The 23,284-nt window shown below is 38.4% G+C and overlaps 1 protein-coding gene across 5 annotated transcripts in view; it reads left to right on the top strand.

Annotated features, from left to right (window-relative positions):
* The window catches only part of LOC114454068 (microtubule-associated protein 4-like), a 47,551-nt gene that overhangs the window by 14,397 nt on the left and 9,870 nt on the right, over nt 1–23,284 (top strand). For all 5 annotated transcript variants that reach the window (XM_028434182.1, XM_028434181.1, XM_028434180.1 and 2 more), the window contains exons 4-5: nt 12,041–12,160; nt 14,140–15,318. In XM_028434182.1, the coding sequence (XP_028289983.1) occupies nt 12,041–12,160; nt 14,140–15,318 (1,299 nt within the window). The remainder of the gene's footprint in view (nt 1–12,040; nt 12,161–14,139; nt 15,319–23,284) is intronic.

Here is a 23,284-nt window from a genome sequence, read left to right as displayed (position 1 = left end):
TCCACCAGCTGTGTGTGTGTGTTGCATGGAGATCTTTTGGTTATTATGTGTGTTCTCTCTCACTGTAAACACAATCCTCTGCTGTGTGTGAATAAAGTAGTTAGTGCATGTGCATGTTTGAAGAAAGTTTTTCAGCATCTTATTTTTCAGTGGTTTGTTATTCATGATCTACTGTGGATTACCTGATACAAGTTAATTTGTCAAGTTGGGCAAGCTCAAAATATTGTGATGAAGATATTAAGTTTTCAAATATGTAAGTGAAACACGACGTCCAGCTCATGCTGGGACGGTTTGCAGGGCTTTGTAAACAGACTGTAAGTCAGATGCAGGTCAAAGTGAAACTAACTATTTTGAAGTCAACCTATGATCACAGCTTTGGGTACTGAGCAAAAAAACAAGAGAAAGAAAGTTTGACGTGGTTTGGATTTCTGGTAATGATACCTGCTTCAGGAATATACAGTATATAGTGCTATAGGGATGGTAATATGGATATAGATATCGATAGAGATGGATAGATAGTTAGTTAGATAGATGGATGAATAGATATCTATAGAGATGGATGGATAGTTAAATATATATCTATAGAGATAGATAGATAGATAGCTATAGGGATGGATAGATAAATATATAGATATCTATAGAGATGGATGGATAGATAGATATATATCTATAGAGATAGATGGCTAGATGTATGGATAGATATCTATAGAGATGGATAGATAGATACATACTTGCATAGTGATACATAGATATATATATTGTAAATAGAAATAGATATATATACCGGTAGATAGATGGTCATTTAAAATCCTAGTTTGGTGTCATTATACCTGACTTTTTCAATCATAGTTTTAGTAAATAAAAGGTGATCTAACAGTTAATCATTAGTTGAGTACATTTACACTTTTACCTGAGGGATTTCTTTTTTTTTACAGCTACCCTTTACTTTTACTTGATTAATATTTTGCTGTAGTAACTAGGGGATGTAATGATTCACTCAACTTCCGATACGATTCGATTCACGATACTGGGTTCACGATACGATTCTCTCACGATTTATTTTACAAAATGGGAATGTAGACAAATATTCCTTTATTTTTTGGGGGAAAAAAAAAAAGAAAATACTGTACTATTTTCCTTTTATATTTAATTGTCAAAAGAATCCCTTGATAAACTATTCAAAACAATGCAGTTTAACTAAAAGTAAATCTTGAATGAAATAAATAAAGGAATAATACAAATGAAGAAGAAGCCTTTAAATTTAAATTCTGGTTCTATAGTAAACAATGCAAAACTACATAATAGTTCCTTTCCTTTTTAAAAGTGCAACTGAAAATGTATTTTGTGCCTTAACAATTGGACTTAGAAAAAAAAATTAAAAAAAACAGTCTGCACTGTATTTACGTCAGATGTTTGCTTGGACCAGCAGAGGGCGCTGGTAACTCAGTGGTCGGTTGGCATGCAGATATCTTTCCAGTGAAGAAGAAAAGCTAGCAGACAGAGCTAATAGAAAAAATTGACTTTTACAGATATTCACGTAATATTACAGATATTCTTTCGGTGCTAAAGGGGTAAAGAATAATTTATGAACATGTTTAAGAGTAGATTGCGGCCAGAAAGAAAGTAACACTTTTGGATGGATAGCACCCTCTGCTGTTTAAAAAAAGTACTGCGATTCAATTTTCAGAGCATCGATGTGAACCGTGATACCTAATAATTGATTTTTAACTGCCTTACGATTAATCGTTACATCCCTAGTAGTAACTGCACTCTGCATGACTTGTACTGTACTGACAGTGGGAGGAGCTTCTGGCTTGTTGGTAGCATGCATTGCTGTGCCTGCTGTGAGATGATGATGATGATGGTTTCATTCCATTGGATGACCACATTGCTGTATTGATGCTCAGTGAACCATGATGATGTGAACTGAATCACAACCTGGGACCATGTATGAGGTCTGAACCAGCTGCTGCTGATCACTGTTCATTTACACACAACATTATCATTTAGTTTTAGTTAAAATCATCAAGACTATTTTAGTTATAGTTTTAGGCAACTAAATGACAAAGATTTTAGTCTACTAAATCTGTTACTGATATAGTCGACTATATATATATATATATATATATATATAAAATTCTTTTTTTTTTAAGATGTAATTCCCATTGAACAACCTGATATTGATGGTAACAGATATGATGTGATCAATGTGTAAGATCACATGAGTTCTGATTGGATTTTGTCACACGTGACAAAAATACAGTTTTATTTTTAATAGTTGACGAAAGCGTTTTCCTCAACATGTATTTAAAAAAAAAAAAAAAAAAGTCATAGTCTAGTTATTGTCACTTAAATAAATGTAGTCGATGAAAACTATGATGACGTTGTTGTGACCAGTGGTGCACGTGTGTGTTCATGTTGTGATGCTGCTTGTTGTAGGCTAATGTCTATCTGATTCTGTGACTGCTTCACTAACCCACTTATAATGCCGTTTTTAAAATGCTAATCATCTTCTCTTGTCTTTCTTTCTCTGCTTCCCTCTTCTGTTCATTAATTTATCCCTCCTTTCTTTCTTTCATTCTTTATTCTGTTCCAATGTTTTTGAACTTCCCCTTTTTTCTAACCGTCCGTGTTCCAGAGGATTAGAACCCACTTCCAACGCCGTGCCAACTGTGTCAGCTGAGCATCGGCTTCTTTGCACTTCCTCCCTCGCACACACACACACACGTCATGTCACGCTGCCTTGCCTTCAGCACCTACTTATCCTGTCGTGTATTTACTACGCAAATGTCCTCTGGTGATATACATACATGTGTAGACAGAAAAGTAGCAATAAAGAAAGGATAAAATGGGCGCTGACACATGCCAACAACCAATAAAACCACATTACTTTACTTACAGGTAATGTACAAGGCTAAATCGTTTTTATCAGTGGTAGAAATATAACAAAATCATGAATAATTTAGTTTAGTTAACTATTTCTGACAAACAAAAAATAATAAATGGACAAATATAGCATGAACTAAATAATGAAGAATTAATTAAAATTATAAATGCTTTTTTTTGCTGATTGGTTGATCATTTAGAGAGAAGTGTAGGCTGATGATAAGATATGTTAAAAAGGTAAATTTTGAGGTAATCTCAGTGGCTGGAATTGACTTAATGTTCACGTTTTGGGAGAAACTGGAGGTAGAGAAACGCCAGAGGAGTCAAATCAAAGGACCATTAAACCACCATACTGTTGTCCATACACACACACGCACACATATATTTAACTTTAATGTTTATTCCCTGACTCTGATTTGTACAATCGTCCATCTTGAACTTGAATAGAGATATTAAAGCTAAATCCAGGTCATCAGCAGCGAACAATCACTGAATAGTGTTGGTGATGACGTGTAAATGTAAACTGTCTTCAAATGTTTTGGTCCCGTTCGTGGCAGGTTTTTGCTAACATTGCGTGCATTGCTTCATGTTTTTTTTATTATAACACACTGTTGTGTTCCTCTGTGACTGCAGCAAAAAGAAGAGGACAAAAGCATGAGGACAATATCAGTGTCACAATTGTTTGTTATGATTATATCCAATAATGACTCAATGATGTATTTCATCCATTAATCTTCTTAATAATTATTGGCTTTAAATCCATGCTTGCATTAATACAGTCATATTTAAAAACAGAAGATAAATGCAGTTACCAGTTCCAGTTGGTGTAAGAGATGTACGCTATTTCCTGGGGTATAGGTCGCTGTCTTAAAGAGTAACTAAACCGCTGCTTTCTCCTGACCTGCCACGAGGAGGGAAATTTAAAAAAAAGCCTTGATTATGGGCGGGGCTTCTGGAGCAGTTAAGACACGCTCAGTCTATCCTATAAAATCTCCAAAGAACAATCTATGCTATGCTAACTAGCTACTCATTACTCACTATATCTCTCTATTCACTATTCTCTCAGTCCAACCTACTCACACAGATTGTAGAGCCCACAGGTGATGGTTTTTATAAAAGGGGTGGGGCTAACAGTGCTTGTTCTTGATGCAAGATGGTCCCAAAAAGTCATCGGATCTTGTTCTCAGCCAATAGCAAAAATCAATTGTAACATCCCGTTTTCAACCCATAGGGGGCAGTCACATTTTACAACTAAATATGACAAGTTTAAATATTTTTGACTAAAATGTTGAGCGTTGGACCAGGATCAATAAACAGCACTACTTGAAAATGTGGTTTTGGGGTTTAGTTACTGTTTAAATATTTATATAGCAGCACGTTCCTCTACAGTATATGCATTTTTCAACTCTGTAAAGGCCTGTTAACATTTCATTTCGGAAACAATATGATCACAAACTGCCACATTAAGTTATTTCACTCTGGGGTGGAAATACACAGCAGACTCTTGTTTCTTCCTGGTAAAGCAAAGCTGACAGACAGTTAGCGTAGCTGGCTAGCAGCAGCCTGATTACAGCAAGAAATGACCATAAAAAGCTTTAAATTAACTGGTATGCAGACATGGAGCAGTGAGGAGGAGCAGGACTTTGTGGAAACTCACCAGAATAAACTGAAACTCAGTTTATCACTGGCAATACGACTGGAATCAGAGCCCACCCCCTGGTGTTGCTCTGATTGGCTGAGTAAATTCATGACTGGCACCTTCTTAAACCAATAGCGTATCTCAGAATCAGAATCAACTTTATTGACCAAGTAATGTATGTTATACACATGAGGAATTTGACTTGGTGAACTGTGCTCTCTCTAATAGTGTAAACATTAAATAATAACAATCAACTAGAAAAAAAATAAAATAATGTAAACATAAATATAAACACATTTCTGGTAATGATACTTGCTTCAGGAATATATATATATATCCATCCATATTACCATCCCTATAGGGATGGTAATATGGATATAGATATCGATAGAGATGGATAGATAGCTATAGAGATGGATAGATAAATATATAGATATCTATAGAGATGGATGGATAGATATATAGCAGCTCCTGGGGCAGGTTGAACTTCCTCAGCTGAAGCAGGAAGTACATCCTCTGCTGTGACTTGTATCTTTTAAGAAAGCAGGAACTCTATTGGCTTAGAAAATGTGTCAATCAGCCCTGCAGCCTCACATTCAGACATGTGACTTTATGGCTGGAACAGCTTAACATTTTTCAGTGAAAATAGTCAAATTGCGGGAAAGCGACCTATATACCAGTATGAACTATACTCTGGGAAATAGTGTTCACTCTGTGGTAACTCCTCCCTCTTGTTCACAATGGAGTTGAACTCTTTATGGTGTGTTTACTAAGTGGTATCAGAGCATGACTCCTTTAGCTGTTAGCCCCCCAGTGATCACTTTGATCTCTGATCAAATCAAGGCCTCACGCTGGCAAACAAATGTCCATTTTTAACATTTCACTATACGATATTTAAGATTAAGTCCAACAAGTTAATTTTGTCTTCCTTTTTTAAATAATATGTTATGGTTTCATTGTTTCAGACAACTTTTTTAAAATTGACTTTGATCTCCTGGGAGATCAAAATCAATTTCAAAGTTAATGTCTTTAGATTGTATTTTTTGTGAGCATGAACACAGTGAACAGATTAGTTATCATTAAAAAGCCTTGTTCTAATAATGCGTCTTCTGTGAATAGTTGCATCATTAATAAAGAAAAACAGAGATATATCAGATTGAACTGCAGAGTTGTTTAGGTGTACACAAAATGTTTCCTGTGTGGTGTGTTCTGTCTGCACTTCTCTGAGCTAATAAACCAGTACTTACCTCACACGTGCCTGCATTTGAATGTTCTTACCTTTAACTGAACTTTTCCTTCCCTTTAATCCTCTTTAGTCTGACTGCTGTTGTGTGTTTCTTTATCTATTTTACCTTTTCACAGTCTTCACTGCTGGTATTAAGTCTGTCTCTTGGATATCTGTCTGTCAGTATTTCTTTGTAGGAAAAGAAGACGAGCTTGGAGCTTAACGCTTGTTGCTCTAAAACAGAATGTAACAAAGCACACACGTTTTTTATTAGGAATGAGAAAGGAGAGAAAGTCCTCATTTCTTCTGACACTTAGCATGAAAAATGTTGGTATGAAAATCTTAGTTCCTAATAAGATTACATTATTTCTTGCTTACATCATTACCTTTCTAAAAAGTCATAACACCAAGAACATGGATACTCGGGTCCAACCTGTTTGATACAATGGAGTTACACTAACATGTATACTGATGAAGATGAATGTGTACGTCTGGAGGCTACATTAATACATTTTGCTCTCATACCAAACTGTTTAAAATTACAGTTGTTGTAAATAACAGAGTGAGCTGCATTCAGCGGGTAAAACAACTCAAAAAGGTTTAACTTTTATTGAAGAAGCATCACCAACCAGATCCTCAACTTGTTGCCTGAAGGCCCAAACATGTTCCAGCCCCAACACACACAAACGTTTTGTATATTCCACATTTCATATTCCTATGTGCTGTAGTTCCTGTAGTGTCCCCCCCCTCCACTAAATTGTCTGTATCTCAAAAAGTATTCGTCAGATCAAACTAAACATTTACGGTGTGAATATTGAATAATCACGGAACAATTGGTAAAAAAAGTTTGGATGAACTACGGCCGGGCCCGCAGATTGTCTTCGGGCCAAATAGCTCGTACCACGTTCCAGAGAATTCAGTCAAATTACTTGGTTCCTCCGAGTAAAAAAAGGTCTTCGAGAGGCTCTTGACATCCGCTCATAGAATATCCATGTCAAATTGCAGCCTGAATCTACGAGCATTATCGGAGTAGTAGTCATTTGAAAAATGGGGCCTCCTGGCACCTACGGAGTATTGGCCCCATTTATATATTACTATGTGCCAATGATTCAGTACCACCAACCGCCATAATATTTGACTCGCAAATAAATGAGAAATCGATTTTTTTGGTTTGTTTTTTCTGGGGCCCCAAATCAAAAATAAGGCTCCAAGCGTTGATGCGTACACATCCATAGATTATACCTTCCAAATTTCTGCCCGATCCGTTCACAGTAACAGAGGAGTAGCGATTTGAACTAGTGTACACAAAAAAGTTAGTGGCATTTTGAGTCCGGTAGCCCGGCCCAAAAATTCAGAATTTTTTAGATCGAAGTGCGTAGAACATTTGTTGAAATGACATGGAATGACTTGTTTATCTTGATGTCAAGGTCTCGGACATTCCTCTAGTTTGGATTGTGAGACTGAATCAAGATGATTAGGGTTTATATATGATGTTTTATAGTAATGTGTGTTTCTCTGTTTAAAAAAGAACACACAACATCAACAAGGTCAGGACAAACTTTGGATTAGCCTCAGTTTTTTGTCCTGTTCTTGTGTCCCAGATGAAGCTGTGGGCTGAGACGCGTGTGTGTGAATAACACAACAAAGACACAAAGCCTGTGGGCTTTACTGCTAAACAATGAAAAGGGGGAGAATAAAGAAAGAAGTGTGCATGCATCATGTGCACGTATGTGTCCCAGCTGTGCTGATCCAGGCCTGTTTCTGACGTTGCTTCAGTCCATGTTCACACTTATCAGAGTTTAACAAAGTGACAGGCGAACAACATTACACTGTGCCTTTAAATGGTTTCTGGGTAGCCACAGTTCACTGAGTACAAGGAAAGGCAAATGCATTTGTATAGCGTATTTCATGCACAAGGAAATTCAATGTGCTTTACATGATTAAAAGGTGCAACAGAAAACAGTTTAGAAAATAATAAAAACATTAAAATTAACAGTGAAAACATTAAATATGATTAAAAATCTCCCTGTCAGTCATACACAGTAGAGAAAAAGAGTGCCTTTAACTGTGATTTAAAAATGTTCCATGTGATGCTGACTTCAGCTCTGCTGCAGTTTGTTCCACTTCTTTGCAGCATAACAACTAAAATGTTTGATGTGAACTCTGGGCTCCACTATCTGACCTGTGTCCATAGATTTGAGAGAATCTAGAGTGCAACGACTTTTGTCTCACTATTTTTTTGGTAGATGGATTATTCGAGGTGAGGGAACAACATGAAATGTAGAACATGCATTAATAGCCTATGTGGCATTTGGCTGAGCATTGTTAAACAAATCAGTGATCCAAAGGTACAGTAAATGGTAAAAAGACCTCACTTTGTAGTGTTTATAAAGCTGCACTATAAGGGCAAAATTCTCATTTGGGTCACATTTGTGATGTTTATGAGCAGCATCACACACTGAGCTACAACTCAATGGTTCCTGTTCTAATACCTAATGTCCTTCATTGGCTTTTTAAACATTCACATCAAAATAGTTGTTCTGGGGTTACCATGGATACGGTTGATGGTAACGGAGTGGAAAAGAAAAGGAAAAGTGCTGAAAATCGTCAATCGTTTCAAAAAAACTAGGTGAACTAGAAAGCTAGGATTTTTCTATTTTATTAACTAATTCAGTGCCAGCCATTTTCAAAATTTCTACCCACTCAGTGCCAGCCGTTTTAGAGCATTTTGACTAATTTTTTAAGACCCCCAGAATATTTTATACTATGACAATCTGAATTCTGACACCAGATTCTGAAAGATTAAAGTCTCTAATTTCATCAGAATGAGATCATTTTGTTTCTAGCTTGTTTTGTTCTTCTCTAATCCGCAGGTGAATAGAGGCAAGTTTTACACAAATCGCCAGTTTTTGACAAAAAGCTGAGAAAAAAGGCTTTTTTTAAAAAAAAAAACCTATCAGTGACTTTAAAGCATTTTTTTTTTTTGCTTTAGTGACACCTCAACATTGGTTTCCTTCTATAAAACTACAAAAACAACACTGAGACTGGGCTTTTGATGGCAAAATTAAGGTCAGAGTTAAATGGATTTCTTACTGTATTTTGGCATTCCTCCAAGTCTCTCCCCCCGTCATTCTGCACACGCGCAACTTCCTCCTCCTTGATCATTTTCTCTCACCATTGTGACACTCTCAATAGTCCACTTAGTTCCACACATGCTCTGGTCGAGTGTGCGCTGCTGTGAGCTGGCGAGAACTTCAGCATCAACTCTTGTTGCGCTATTTTTGTCTTGTAAACTCCTTTCCTCTCCCTCTGAGCTCTGCTCATAACGGGTGATCTCTCATCCAAAGGTGCTCTGCTGCCACCTACATGTCACCAGTTGGTCACTACATCATTGTCTCCTAGCAACCCCAGCCGAAAAACACAATTCACGTCTATAGACGTGAATGGCACTACACGTTACTAAACCATTTCACGTCTATAGACATGAATGGCACTCAATGAGTTAAGCAACACATGTGGGTCACATTTTTACTGAAGGCAACATGTTAAAAAGTATCGGACCAGGACATATTTTTTACCAAATGTGCCCCTAATGAAAATTTCACCCATATACTGTACATTTATATAGCTCATCTACAGTGTGCTGCCAGTGTCAGGCTCAAGATCACTTTGGTACATAGACTAGTCTATTCTGGGGTTAAACCCCCAACTTTCTGATTTATTCACTCCCCAGGTGGTAAAAGTTTTTTCCCTAAACTGACACTCTACTAAGATAATCAGAAGAAAATCTCATGTAAATACTTTTTTCTAAAAGATAGCTTTTTTCGTAATAAACAGCTGCTCATTAGGAGTAAACACGTTTTTTTCCTCTGTCACCCCAACAATCTGTAAGAAATGTTATTGATCATGGAATTAGTTTTTAAAATGCTGATGATATTATAAATTATAGTTTTTACAGACCTCTTCATCTTTCTACTGAAAAATTAAGTTTAGGAAAAGTTTAACCTCTCCTCAACTTGGGCCACGCCCCCCACCAATCAGTGAAGAAGCCCTAGTGCTTTAGCAAATAATGAATCATCTAAACCTCTGTGATCCTGGGGTTTAGCAGTTTACTAATAGCTGTTAAAACATGTTAAAGACCTGCTTTTTCTGGAGAGTTTCTACATCTACTCATGCCTGCACCTGCTCATTGCTCCATTTATGTTTAATTTTATTTTTAATTTAATTGCAGTGCAGCCACTTTATGCCAGCTCTTTGTCACAGAGCAGGAAACATTCAGAGAACACTGTCTGATAGCTAAAACAAGCTAACTAAGTATGGACCTGAACCCTGGAGTGGTTAAATCAATCTAACGCAGTATTTAGTGTCATAGGCTTGTGAAGAGGCTGAAGTGGAAGTAGGACAGTCTGTGGAGGGCAGGGTAGTTTAAATCTGACTGATTCAGTGCTTATGGGTAATGCTGGTGTTGATTAATCCAAAGGATGATGTAAAGCTGCATGTTTTTGTGAATCCTCATCATCATCCTCAGCCTGTGGTCCTACTACACAGTCAGTGATGGACCAGTGGCTCCATAACCCAGCCACTGGAAAGAAGCTGTCACATGATGAGGGTCATCCTGAGGACACTTAAAAACATTTCAAACAGAAGCTTTCATAGAGATATGACAGGCCCTCTAACCCGTCTACCCTCAGAGTCTCTCCCCCCCATAGACACAGAGTAGGAGCACACCACTGCCACATCTATTTGTTTACAGGTTGGTCTGAAAGGGACAGAACAATCATCATTATCACAATAACGATTATGCATATATTTTACACGCTGTAGCTGAGACTCCAGATATGATTTAAACCAGTAGTTCTCAAACTTTTACGAAAGTGAACTTTCCAGCTCCAGCTGTGCCCATTGCCCTCCAAAAAATCCTGACAAATAACACATTTTCTCATTCATTGAACTTATAATAAATCTAAAATCAAAAACTGTAGTAAACTAATCACCTGCATGAAAAACACATTTAAAAATACAGGAAATAACAAACATTGTTTGCAATCTGCTAAAACGCTACAGAAAACAAAAAGGAAATGTATTTTATTTTATTTATTTATTGGTTTATTTAACAGGTACAGTGTACATTAATATCCATACAGAAAATGTACCAGATTTAGCCAGGCTTTTTTACATATTACAAAGGAAATATACAAATGAAAGGAGATGTGAAATATGTAGCTACATACTAGCATATCACACTTCCATATTACATATTATTGAAAAAATAAATAAATAAAATGTTTTAAGTTTATTGTTCTGCTGTTTGAATTACATCCTGACATAAATTGTTATTTTTGCAATTTAGTTCCATGTTACATTTAGTCCCCGGTGCATTTCTAATGCAGTCTATTGTTCTAGGAGTTATTTTATTAGGAGTTATTTTTCTTTCTCATAGGGGCAATGTGAAGGATGTGCAGTTGACCTTTTTTGGAGACAAAATGTCAAGGTCAAGGTTGCGTCAAGTGTCAAAAACCAAAAATGTCCATATCTCTACGAATATTTATCATAGAATTTTGTTGGACCGAAGCGTTATGACCAACCGGTAAAAAGATTGGAAGGGGTCAAAGTTCATGACGTCAAAAAAAAACAAAAAACTTTTTTTCCCTATAACCTGGCCACAAATTGAGATGCAGTACTCAGACTGGTACCATTGAACAACATTTCCTTTCAATGTGTGACCTTGACCTTCACTCAAGGCATTATTTAAGGTCAAGGTCAGTCTTCTGTTTTTCTTGCATTATTATTTTCAAGTTAATTAGTAAAAAGAGCAACATAAAGGAATGTCTTTCACATGAACAATTATATTTGCCATTTTTCAATTGCCAAATGCGTATTCGCCTTGTCATAGTAGGCAGGTCTGGCCTAGTTTCTTTTTTTTTTTTGCATTACATTGGATTACCTGAAACTTGTTTTCATAGTTTGTTTCTTTTTGCACAACTATATTATTATTTATTATTATTATTTAATTAGTTACCAGGGTTACGTTATAACTTTATTAATAAAAATGGAGAAATTTTGTGAAATCATGTTGACCTTTGACTTTCTTTAAATAATTGTGTTTGTATTTTGTTTCGTGTGTGTGTCATGTTAATTAGATAAAAAAAAACACACTCCTTTAATTTGGTTTAACCTGGTTCATCTTTCATTCACAGAAGTGTGAGATTGATTCAGTAATCCAAAGAACCTTCAGACACATTTAATGCACAAATATGAACTTTATTGATCTTGTTAACCTTTCTGTGCAGGAACAGGCATGAACCAATCAGAGAAGGCCACACCCCCAGTGAGGTCAGAGGTCACCAAAGAGCACAGCCCCATGAAGCCCGAGCCCCAACCCCCTCGCAGCCCTCTGGATCTGTCAGCAGGTAAAGAGTACTGATATATCTACTGAAGTAGAAGTACTGTTACTTGATTAAAATTGTACTCAAGGACAAGTAAGTCATACATAAAACACTCAAGTACAAGTAAAAAGTAGCTCAAATAAATAGTAGTCAAAGTAAAAGTTACTAGTTACTTTAATTCGTACTTGGTAATAAACATTGGTACTGTTCCCCTGCATACAGTAAACATTTCATATAGAAACTTAAAAAGGAAGAGACACAATCTACCACAATTGGAACTTAATTTATTTTCCACAAAGACATCTGTATAAAATAAAAGGTCTTATTATTTTTTAAATAAAATAACACCAATTAATTAAATTCAAAATAAAAAAAGATGATCAGGTTCTAAGTATAGATACATTTATGAACTCTAAACAGTCCCATGTATGTAACAACATAATATAATATGATATATAATATAACATGATAGGTAGAAACTACAACCTGAACCATAGAGAGCTTTGATCAGAAATGAAATGACTAAGAACATATGGATTAAGTTCAATTTGAGACCATTAAACAGCAATAAAAAAATATAATCAAAATAATAATAATTTACTCAGTAATGGTTGGGTGTAGAATTGCAACTAATTATTTTGCTTTTTTTAAAATGTTCTTAAGTACAAGTAAAATTCCTGATTTAGAAATATACTAAAAAAAGGACAAGCACCCATAAAAACAACTCAATTACAGAAATGTGAGTATTTCTAACTTTCAAGTTAGTTAGTCATGAGTAAACAACTTTTTTTGTTGTATTTTTTACTCGTAGATACCCAGCCAGGATCAAACTGGGTCAAACATAGACATGATGAAGTGTTTACATCCTTCACTTGTTTAATCTGTTTCCTCTGAGTTAATTCACATTGACTGCTGCTCTACTTAGACCTGGTTCTACCTACAGTGTCTTTAAATAAGCTGTGATTCATGCAGCAGAGCACGCTTCATCCAATCAGCAGCTTTTCCTCACTCCTCGTACAGTGTTTCTCTTCTATCTGTAATTAAAGTCATCGTGTTAACAATTTAGAATATAGAATTATTTGTCACACAGGTAAATAGTGTTTGCATGATAGTACATGAAATCAAAAAGTTTTAGCTTTTTTAAGTTCATTTAGCCTGAAAACGTACCGATATCTAGCATGAAACAACAAATTATTTAGATTCACTTTGGTTTTCATGGCATTTATCTGTTTTGGGTTCAGGTTCCAACCTGGTATTATTCAAGATTATTCATTAATTAAGGTGTAACGAAATAGTTAACTCATGATACGATGGCTCACAGTATGAAATAACCACGATACGATGTAAAAATGTCAAATTCCAAGTGAAGAGTAACAAATGATGAAAAATAATTTGACTGCAAAAATGTGAGACAGTGGGTGTGAGTGTTTAACTTCACAAATAAAGAATGAAAACAAATTGACATTGTATACAACATTTTTTGTTATTTACATTTCCACTACAGGTACCCTTTAAGTTAAGGGGGTCCGGAACATTTCAAGCTGAATTTTGGACCTGCCAAAATAAATCCAAAATGCAGCTTGAAATGTTCAGCACCTCTTGTACCTTAAAGAATGAGAGAGTAAAGCTGGTCAAATCAGTGTATTGTTGATGATGTTCTAAATGATGTATTATACAACACTGGATACATGTGCTTTAATATGGGAGATACACTTTAACATAGATGGAATTTTATATTGCCATTTTTTTATATTGCACATTCCTATTGATTAGGTAAAATATTACATGGCCTAGTTTTGACCGTTTTCTGTAAATGTGAGGTCATCCTTCACATGAGGTGCTGCTTTTGATTGAATAGGATCTCCTTCATGCTCTGCAGACACACTGCAGGTGTGTAGGACAGTCTTACAGAGTTTGACTTCATGTACAGTGTTAAAGATATGGTTTGTTGTGTATGTTGATGGTCCCCAGCCTTAAACTGTCCCCTCTTCATCCACTATAAGGTACTGGCTGCCCAGAGCCTGCTGCCTTCCTCAGCCCACACACTGGATTCTTTACGTCCAGCTCTGAGCAGCGGACCAACTGTGAGAACCCTGATGCTGCTGCTGCAGGAGGAGATGAAAGGGAAGCAGATGGACTGGATAGAAAGCAGCAGCAGAAGAAGAAGAAGAAAAGACGACAGAAAGAAGACGGATTCTACGAACATCTGGAGAGCCGGGGCAAGAGTGAGACTCATGGCCTCGAAGAGAACATCTCGCCAACAGAGGAAGGCTCCCATTGGGTCAGACCTCAACAGGACAGGGGGGACAGGGCCTGGGAGGAGCCAATGGGTAAGAGTGGAGGAAGAACCAAGAGGGTGAAGAGTAGGAAGAAGCCTCCAGAGGAGTTTGGAGTGATGGCAGATACCTTTGTTCCTTCATCCTCAGCATCGCCACAAGTTACAGAAGAAGTTTTGCTGGATTTAGGTTCTCCTCACACTAGCCCAGAGCTAGCTCCCTATGGACACATGGACACAAAGGACATATCAGACCCTAATCTGGTCCCTGGACCTCTGTCTGAGGACCTGTTCCTCCCAGATTCCTCTCTGATCCCTCTGGTTTTAAACAGTGAGCTGAAGGCCACAGCAGCTCCCTTCACCATGCCCTTCATCCAAACCCTGGACTCCAATAATGCTGAGTCTTTTGACCTTTTCATGACCACAGAGAATAACATCAACCTGCCGCTGTCTCCAGATGCTAAGACCACAGCTGAAGACATAGTGGACAGTGGGATGTCCAGGTCTGTCCACGTCACGCCTGATGCAGACACGTCAGCGTTCAGCTCCGCTTCCAAATCCAGCCCCGCCCTCTCTCCTTACGGGGCCGCTGTAGCCTCGGCCCCGCCCCTATCTCCTTCTGATGCTTCATGGCTGATAAACGAGTCCAGGATGAGCAGCAGCAGTAAGTTGTTTGACTTCAGCCTGGAAACAGAGAGCCCCAAACCCCTACGCACCCCCAAAACCGCCGCCCCAGTGAAAAGATCTCCCTCTCCAGAGTCTATGATCCCCCCATCTGCATCTTCACCTCCATCAGCAGGAGTCCTGGGATCTGGTCTGAATCCATCAGCCAAGCCTTTCTTTCCCTGCTTTGCTGATCCAATGAAAGATGATATGACATCACCACAGGTTTCCCCCTCCATCAAAGGTTGGTTACAGGCTGCTGTGGGGTGAAACGTGCATGGTGGTATGGACGTGCATGGTGACCAGCACTCCCTCTACCTGAGCAGATCCCTGCATGGGCGTGGCCTCGGTGTAACTAATACCTGGTGTTTGGCTCTGTATCAGAGCTGCAGAGATGTGTATATTATGATTAACAGGTGTGTCTAAACTAACCAATCAGAGTGTTTCCTCCTTAGCCACGGCACTGAGCACTTCCTGTCTCCTCAGGTGTCAACACTGCATGCTCGTGTTCCTGTGCACTCTGTCCATTACTCATCTTCTTTAACAGCTTCTTTATATATATATATTTATATATATATCTGTGCTGCTGCTGCGGTTGGTGGTGTTGTGCATCAACTAATCACTGACTTTCTTTATGGGTTCATATCTACATAAATGATCTTCTGTTTTTCTTTTTTCTTCTCCATGTTCTATGATGTCCTGTGATGCTGTGCTGATACAGGTGAGTCCTTTCAGTCCTACTCTATTTGGTTTGGTTTTTAACTCATAAATGATGGATAGCTTGATTAATAGGTCACAAGTTTTTATCGCTCACTCAGATATTTGTTAAAATACTATTGGCAGTAGAAGCCCCATGAACAACACACTCCCCTCATATTACTTACACTAATATATTAATGTAGTTAAAGACAAAGTCTAGGTTTAATGACCAGAACATGTTTCCCTTATGAGCAGCCAAATAGATGATGGAGAGTGAGAAACACTATTGGTAAAAGACTTGGGGTGGATTTTTTGGAAAAGGAAGGAGAGAACAGAGCAGGACAGATAGAGGCTGCAATGACTAAAAAATTATGCTACCATCAGCTCCAAAGCTAGTATAGAAAGTAGGGATGCTCCCTTTCACATTTGAAGTCATACTCTGTACTTGTGAATCAGTGTCGGTACTCAACAGTACCAATTTTTGGTACATTTTGGGGCGGATTCACTAAAGGTTTAGGGGTATTAAAATGTGTGCAAACATCACTCAACGCGCTAATAAGAAGTCCAAATGTCAGGGAATCAGGACTGCGCATGTTTTGCGTGTCCCAATGCGCCTACAGTTTATTTAGCACGTTTTCCTCTGAATATGTAAAGTAGGCGGATCTCACAAGGGGTGCAAAAAAATGGGAGGGGTAAATGCAAATAAATTAATGCAGTGGACGCAATGCGATTTATCAAACTATGAACTGTTTGCAGTGACTTTTTTCTGCGCCGTAAATAGTATGACCAACATTCAGGTGTAAACACACACAGATCATCGCTGGTTGACTGTTGCTGCATTAACTCAGATCAATGGCATCAACAGATCAATAGGACAGTTTCTGTCCAAATCATGGTCTGATTAGAGCAAAACACATTAAATTGGGGGGGAAATGTCATTAGGTTTTAAATTTGTTGTTGTTTATTATTATTATTTTCTACATTATTGAATGTTTGTGCAGCAGACAGAGAAGTCCATCTGCCTCCAATTGAACTTTTTCAAATGTAATTTAGTGCTTCTGTGCACTCACCTCTCCACATTGAATGAGTAAAATGTTCATTTAAATAGGGCGGTCTCAACCACGTCTATACGTGGACCTATTAGTGCCGCATTGTTGGTGAATTCCCCACAGCAGGTGAGCAAACAGTGCCACCAAAGGATTTAGGGACACACCTGGTTTACCACCCTTTTATTCAGATCTTAGTGAATTCGCCCCGCTGTGTAGTAATAAATGGCAAAAAATAAAATCTAAAAATGTTCCAATTTACCATATTTATTTTTCATAATAATAATAAAACACAACTTTAACAAATATATCAAAACAACATCCAACTGTTTGTATTATATCAACATTTGCTTGACAAATTTCTTCATCATGAAAACCCTGAACTACAACTACACAGCATTTTTTCTTAATAATGCACATTGCACAAATTAAAAAGCAGCTCTTTGTGACATTGCTCTATACTACGAGTATTTCACTTGCATTTGTTCACAGAGGTGAAGCAGCGCGGTTGGGCCTGATCAGATTCCTGAATCTAGGGCTCTGAAAGCTGAGTCAGCGTCTCTCTGTTTCCACTTTTTCAGCCAAAAGAACACAGTTTTTGTTCGGTATATTGCTAGTGCCAGAGCTTAGTTGGTTCTAATCCAGTTTAACTACTGCCATCATTATGCTGTTGGGTGTGCAATGTTGTGTTCAGGTACTGCATGGGAAATTGCTAGCTCTTCCACTCCTTCACAGTCACAAGGATGTGTTGGGTACCCAAACATGGTAGATTTTATATGGGTTGTATGAAGGAATTTGGTTGCTCCCAAAGGGAGTTCTTTGTGTTTCTACTCAAAGTTGATGACCATGGTTGAGAATTGGACAGTAGATACACTGGTAAACAGGTGGATCAGTTCCCTCTTTACCACCATGGACCAGTTGAGCATCCATCAGTGATATTGTGTTGATATGTTCTTTCAGCAGTATTTTACCAATGTCTACATGTTTACTGCCCTGGGATTAAACAGACCTGTTAAAAGGAGACATGCAGGGTTTTTATCCTGTGTAACCGCTAAGATGCTAGAGATGAACAGTCATGAATAAGTGTCTGTAGACTGTTTGTTATTAGTGTGAGTGTACCAGCCTGTAGGCTTATGTGTGCTGAATTATTGCAGCGTGTGTATGTGTGCGTGTATAAAATGCTAAGTTGCTAAGGCTTTACACAGCCTTCCTTTGAAGGCTTGTCACATGGTGAGAGATAAACCATATTTTTGAAGATGATGCAGTGTTGGAGCTCAGGCTGCTTTGATCAACATAAGCTAAAACGTACTGCTATGAAATTGGGAAAAGGCTGTTGCTTTTAAGAGAGAATTACTGGTAGATAAGAGAATGAAGATGATGAGCCATTTTCCTTCCTATATTTAAACAGGATTTTCATGCTACCTTTTGACCTTTATTCAGCTTTTCTGTGTAGGAATATTGAAGTGAAAGCAGCCCAGGAATCAGCATCACTATTGTCAAATGTTTTCTTAAAGGTGGAGAGAGTAGCAGCCTCCTGTGGTTCTATTAGTGAGGAGCCTGATAGCTGAATGCTCTGACTCCAGTTCTACTTTTACATACTCACCAACCTTTATAAAACTGCAACTATTTCAAGCTAGTGAATGATCTGAAGGGCTACCAGTTTGATAAATGCTGAAGCAGATTAGGGCCAATTTTGATGCAGAAAATAATTTTGGGCAAATCAAGAATAAAGTCTAAATGTTGAGATTAAAGTTGAAATTGCGAGAATTAACTCAAGATATATCGCGATAAAAGTCGAATGAAGTCAAATCTTCAAAAGATAACAAGTCGAAGGTCTCAGTGATCATCTAACTAAACTTTACATGTTCTGAGAATTAGAGAAAGCAGTTACTCCTAAAACAATAAGATATAAAAATGTATATATATTGACATAGGCGATACTGTCATTTTCTGTATTGGTAAAATAGAAAACTCAGTATATCTGAAATCTCGATATATTGCCCAGGCCTACTTCAGTGTTTGTGTTTGTTTAGAAGGATTGTTTGTTTGATGGTGTGTTGTTCATAGACTGACGTGTAATGACGACCTGTTCTCTACATGTCACTAGATTGACTTTGACAGATAACGTCTCTTAGCCAAAGGCTTCAATGCTCATCTGCGTCCCCTATCCTCTCTCTCTGCCTTTTTCCTCTTTTTTTCTCTCTCTTTTTCTCTAGAGAAAAAACGAGAGATAGAAAAGTTAATTGAAATTGGTGGTATGTGCATACATCTTATTTTCTAATGTTTTGACATTTCACACTACCACTGGATCGTGTCTGTGAGATTTAAGCCAATTCTACGTTCAAGAAAAACCAAAGAAAATCCGAGCAGAGTCACATGGATAATGTAAATATCAGTGATTCTAAGAGCTTGTGTGCATGTGGATACGCTTCTGTGCACGTTTCTTCACTCAGGCAAAGGGGAAAAAAGAATCGGTGTCAAATATTGAAGGACAAACAAAAACATCTCCACTTGTGTGGGTGGGATTAAAACAATGCCATGAACCAATCAGCATTTACAACTCCATCACATGATGACTTTAAAACCCAGAGAGAGAGAGAGAGAGTCAGAGTCAGACCTGCACATCCAGCTCAGCTTCACTGAGACATAGAGCAAAGATAGAGAACTGAGGAGAAGAACTTAACGCTGTAGATTAAAGCTGAGGAGGACCTTCAAATAAAGGAGATATCATGGCGTTTATCTCAGATCAACAGCCCAGGTCTGTCTTCTCAGAGTTCAGTGAGTTGTCGCCCTCGGTGCCTCCTCAGGGCTGGGATTGGTCACAGCCATCGCCAACAGACATGACCAGGACGCTGGTGTTAGGTGGCGAACCTTTGTCTTCAATTGGACTCACTGATGAAAACAAGCTGGTCTTCTTTGAAAATCCAAACAAAGGCGGTGCAGATGGAAAGCTGAAGGTTCCATCGATGGGGAGTGGAGGAGAGAGTCTGGACTCGCTCTCCTCCTCGCCATCCCCCTCCCAGACTGTCCCTGGAACCCTACCACCAGTTCCTGGGTCCCCTACCAAGGACATGGAGATGTCTGCAACAGGTTCTCCTCCTTTACTAGAGGCATTAGTGATGGAGGTACCTTCTTTAAATGGTGACTCCATCACTTCTGCTGAGTCTAGCCCAAAGGTGGCCATGCCCCAAGTGGCTCCAAACTACAACCATGAGGCTACTGCAGGAGTGGAGCTGACCTTTATGGTCCCAAAGTCCTACGAGGACACCTCAGGGGACGACAGGGATGATGAAGAGTCGTCGCCATGTTTCATTGATCAGATAAAAGCGATGAGTGACTCCTCCTACCTGGCGGTACCCAGTAGTCTGATGTTACCTGATAAATACCCCTGTGAAGGTGGAGCCATTTTGGACCTCATGATCCCGCATGTTGGAGGTTCACCAGAGTCCATAAAATGCTCGCTGACTTCGCCTCCTATCCTCTCAGCACCTGAACCCTACCTGCACCTCGCTCCCCTCCCACAACCAAAGGACACCAATGACACCCCTCCACTCTCACCATGTGAAGCTCTGACTGAGGTCTACAGAGCTGAAGGAGAACCTGGAGGTGTTAGTTCAGAACACACTCTTCTGGACTCTACTAATGATAGGAACACGTGGTCTGAGGTCTGTGGTGTGGGTACTGAACCCCTGTATGGACCTGCAGGCTTTGGAGGGGGTGGCAGGTCAAAGGTCATCCATGATGGCAGCTATGACTTTGATGGCTGTGCAAACATTGGTTCAACCTTCATCTCAGTCAGTGGTAGGTTACATGATCTGTTTCATTATTAAGCTTTTGGGGGAAACTCCCTTCATTTTTGGCCGTAATAGTTTTACCTTAGGGTCATTCCATGTCATTTAAACACATTTTCAAGACAACCCACACACTTTGGTCTATAAACATTCAGAAATGTTGACCAATTGTTGCATGATTATCCAATAAGCACACTAAATTTTTAGTTTGATCGGATGAACACTTTTTGAGACCAATTTCGTGTGTCCTTATTTTACTAACCCTAACCCAAGCTGCTTGAGGTCCAGTGGGAAATATCCACAGTCAGTCATGATTTGGGGTGCAATGTTCTCAAGCAGCTTGGGTTCTGTTCCTCACCCGTCTTCCTCCAAACCCTTGGACCTTGATTCCCGAATGAAAGGCCCACTTTACTTTCATCGGAAAAGAGGACCTTGGACCACTGGCCAACAGTCCACTCATTCTTCTTCTCGTTTTTTCCTGCAAAAACTGAAAAGTAAATGGTGATTTCTTCACAGTATTCTAATTTTTTGAATTCCTGATTTCGTGGGTTTCATGAGCTGGAAGCCCAAACTATGTAGAAATATACAAATAAATACTTGAAATTGTTTAAATTGTAGGCCCTGAATCTATAATCTATGAAAGTTTAACTTTTTGAATGGAACTATGGAAATGAAACAACTTTTTCATGATATTCTATTTTTTTGGAAAGGGTTTGTATATATAATTATATACCTTTAAATAAAAGTAACCAGACAATTAGACCCTGAGCTGAGTTCACCAATTGGTTAAATTAATTTTGATCCAATAGCGTTGGATTAGAATCAGTTTCCTAGTTCTGGCTTGAAGATGCTGTGTGGCTGTAAAAAGCAACAACAGAGGCCTGAAATATATAAGGATAACATTAATAACCCAAGCTGCTGGTCCACCATAGTAGACTCAATGTGTTTCCTCCAGTGATGAATGTGATGTGATCACTACAGACTTATGTTGACAGATGAAGCTGGTGAAGTGAGGGTCAGCAAAAAAGATGTGTGTAACAGACAAAGGCAGGTCACTGTGAGTAGAGTGACTGTCATCTACTGCTGGCTGCTTTGTACAGCACGTCTCCCACAGCTGAGAACCATGATAACACATCATTACAGTAATGATGGGATTAGAACAGGGATGGGTCACTTTATCACAGCAGGGTCACCAAAACCTCATCCACATTATCTTTTTGTGTGTTTTCTTGGCACTTTGTGTCATCATATACATCTTTTCTTTGTTTTGTGTATTTTCTTGTCATGTATTGTAATATTGGAGGCATTTTGTGCTTTTTTGAATCGTTTTGTTTGTTTTTGGTGTAGCCAGTGTCTGGATTAGCCTGATCTCCAGAGAAAACTGTAATTTCAAAAGTTAAATACTGTGAATTAGTTTCTACTATCAGCAGTGCCAGCTGACATAAAGGTGACCAATGGAAATATCTGAAGGAAACGTGTGAAGATCCTAAACTTGACTTGATTCCTGGAAACTAAGGTTCTTAAGACCCAACAGTTCATATCAGTGAACAGTAGGGATGCCCCGAAATGAAAATTATTGGCCGAAACTGAAAATAAGAAAACCAAGGCCGAAAACCAAAACGCCAAAAGAAGGTACTATGCAGATGATTAGTACCATTGCATATGTGGCTCTGAATGTGTACTAACCACTAAAATTAAAGCATTGCAATTGTATTAATTAATATTAATACTTGAAATAATAATTAATTAATAAATAATAAATATGAACATATTTATTTAGCACTGACATTCCAACAATGCACAATATCAAATAAAACAATAAAATGTTTAACTTGACCCCCTCATACATTAAATAATACTGTACAGGTCTATAACCGACTGAGCTGCTGGAAGAGAGTCTGATTAAATATGTTCTCTCATTAAAACACAAAGGGGCGGATTCAGTAAAATCTAAAATAAAGGGTGGTAAACCAGTTGCTTCCCTAAATCCTTTGGTGATGCAGTTTTCTCACCTGCTGCAAGGAATTCACTAAGATTGCAGCAATGATTAGTGCGCATACAGAAGTGGTGCAGACCGCCTTATTTAAATGAGCGTTTTGTACGTGTTATGTTGAACATGGAGCGTGAAGGAGAGCTGAGTGTGTGGAAGTGAAAAAATAAATTTGAAACAGCAGAATTGGAGTTGTTAGTAGAGGAAGCTAATTTAAAAAATGGATGAATTACAGCAAAGACATAGATAGATAAATTCTTTATTCATCCCGCCGGGGGGAAATGTGTGTGGATTAGTGACGAGGGTGCATGCTTATGCGCATGCGTATGTGTGAGAGAGTGAGCCGCGATGGAGAGATGCGTGTGCGTGCCTATGTTTGAAGTCCGACAGGTGACTGGGACACGTAATGAGCTTCTGTTTTTAGTGCCATCAGTTAATAAAGTGCAGCTCTACAACAACAAAATGGCCTGTTCTTCCTACATGGTACCATCTTTAACAAGCATGCAGGAGTGATCCTTGGAGGAGAAGCAGCCTCTAGCCATGGAGAGTGCAGATCTCCGCTGTGTCTCCCCAGCCACGGTGGGAAGACGAAACAGGAAAGGTTAACACGTTCTTAAAATTGTGAATTCATTAATCCCAGATATATTAACTCGAGGTCTGAAAATGCCATCGCTCGGTCGTCTT

This window comes from Gouania willdenowi, chromosome 20 (assembly GCF_900634775.1).
Source record: "Gouania willdenowi chromosome 20, fGouWil2.1, whole genome shotgun sequence".
In the NCBI taxonomy this organism is placed as follows: domain Eukaryota; kingdom Metazoa; phylum Chordata; class Actinopteri; order Blenniiformes; family Gobiesocidae; genus Gouania; species Gouania willdenowi.
The sequence above is the reverse complement of the archived record's forward strand: the minus strand, read 5'-3'. Positions and strand labels throughout refer to the sequence as shown.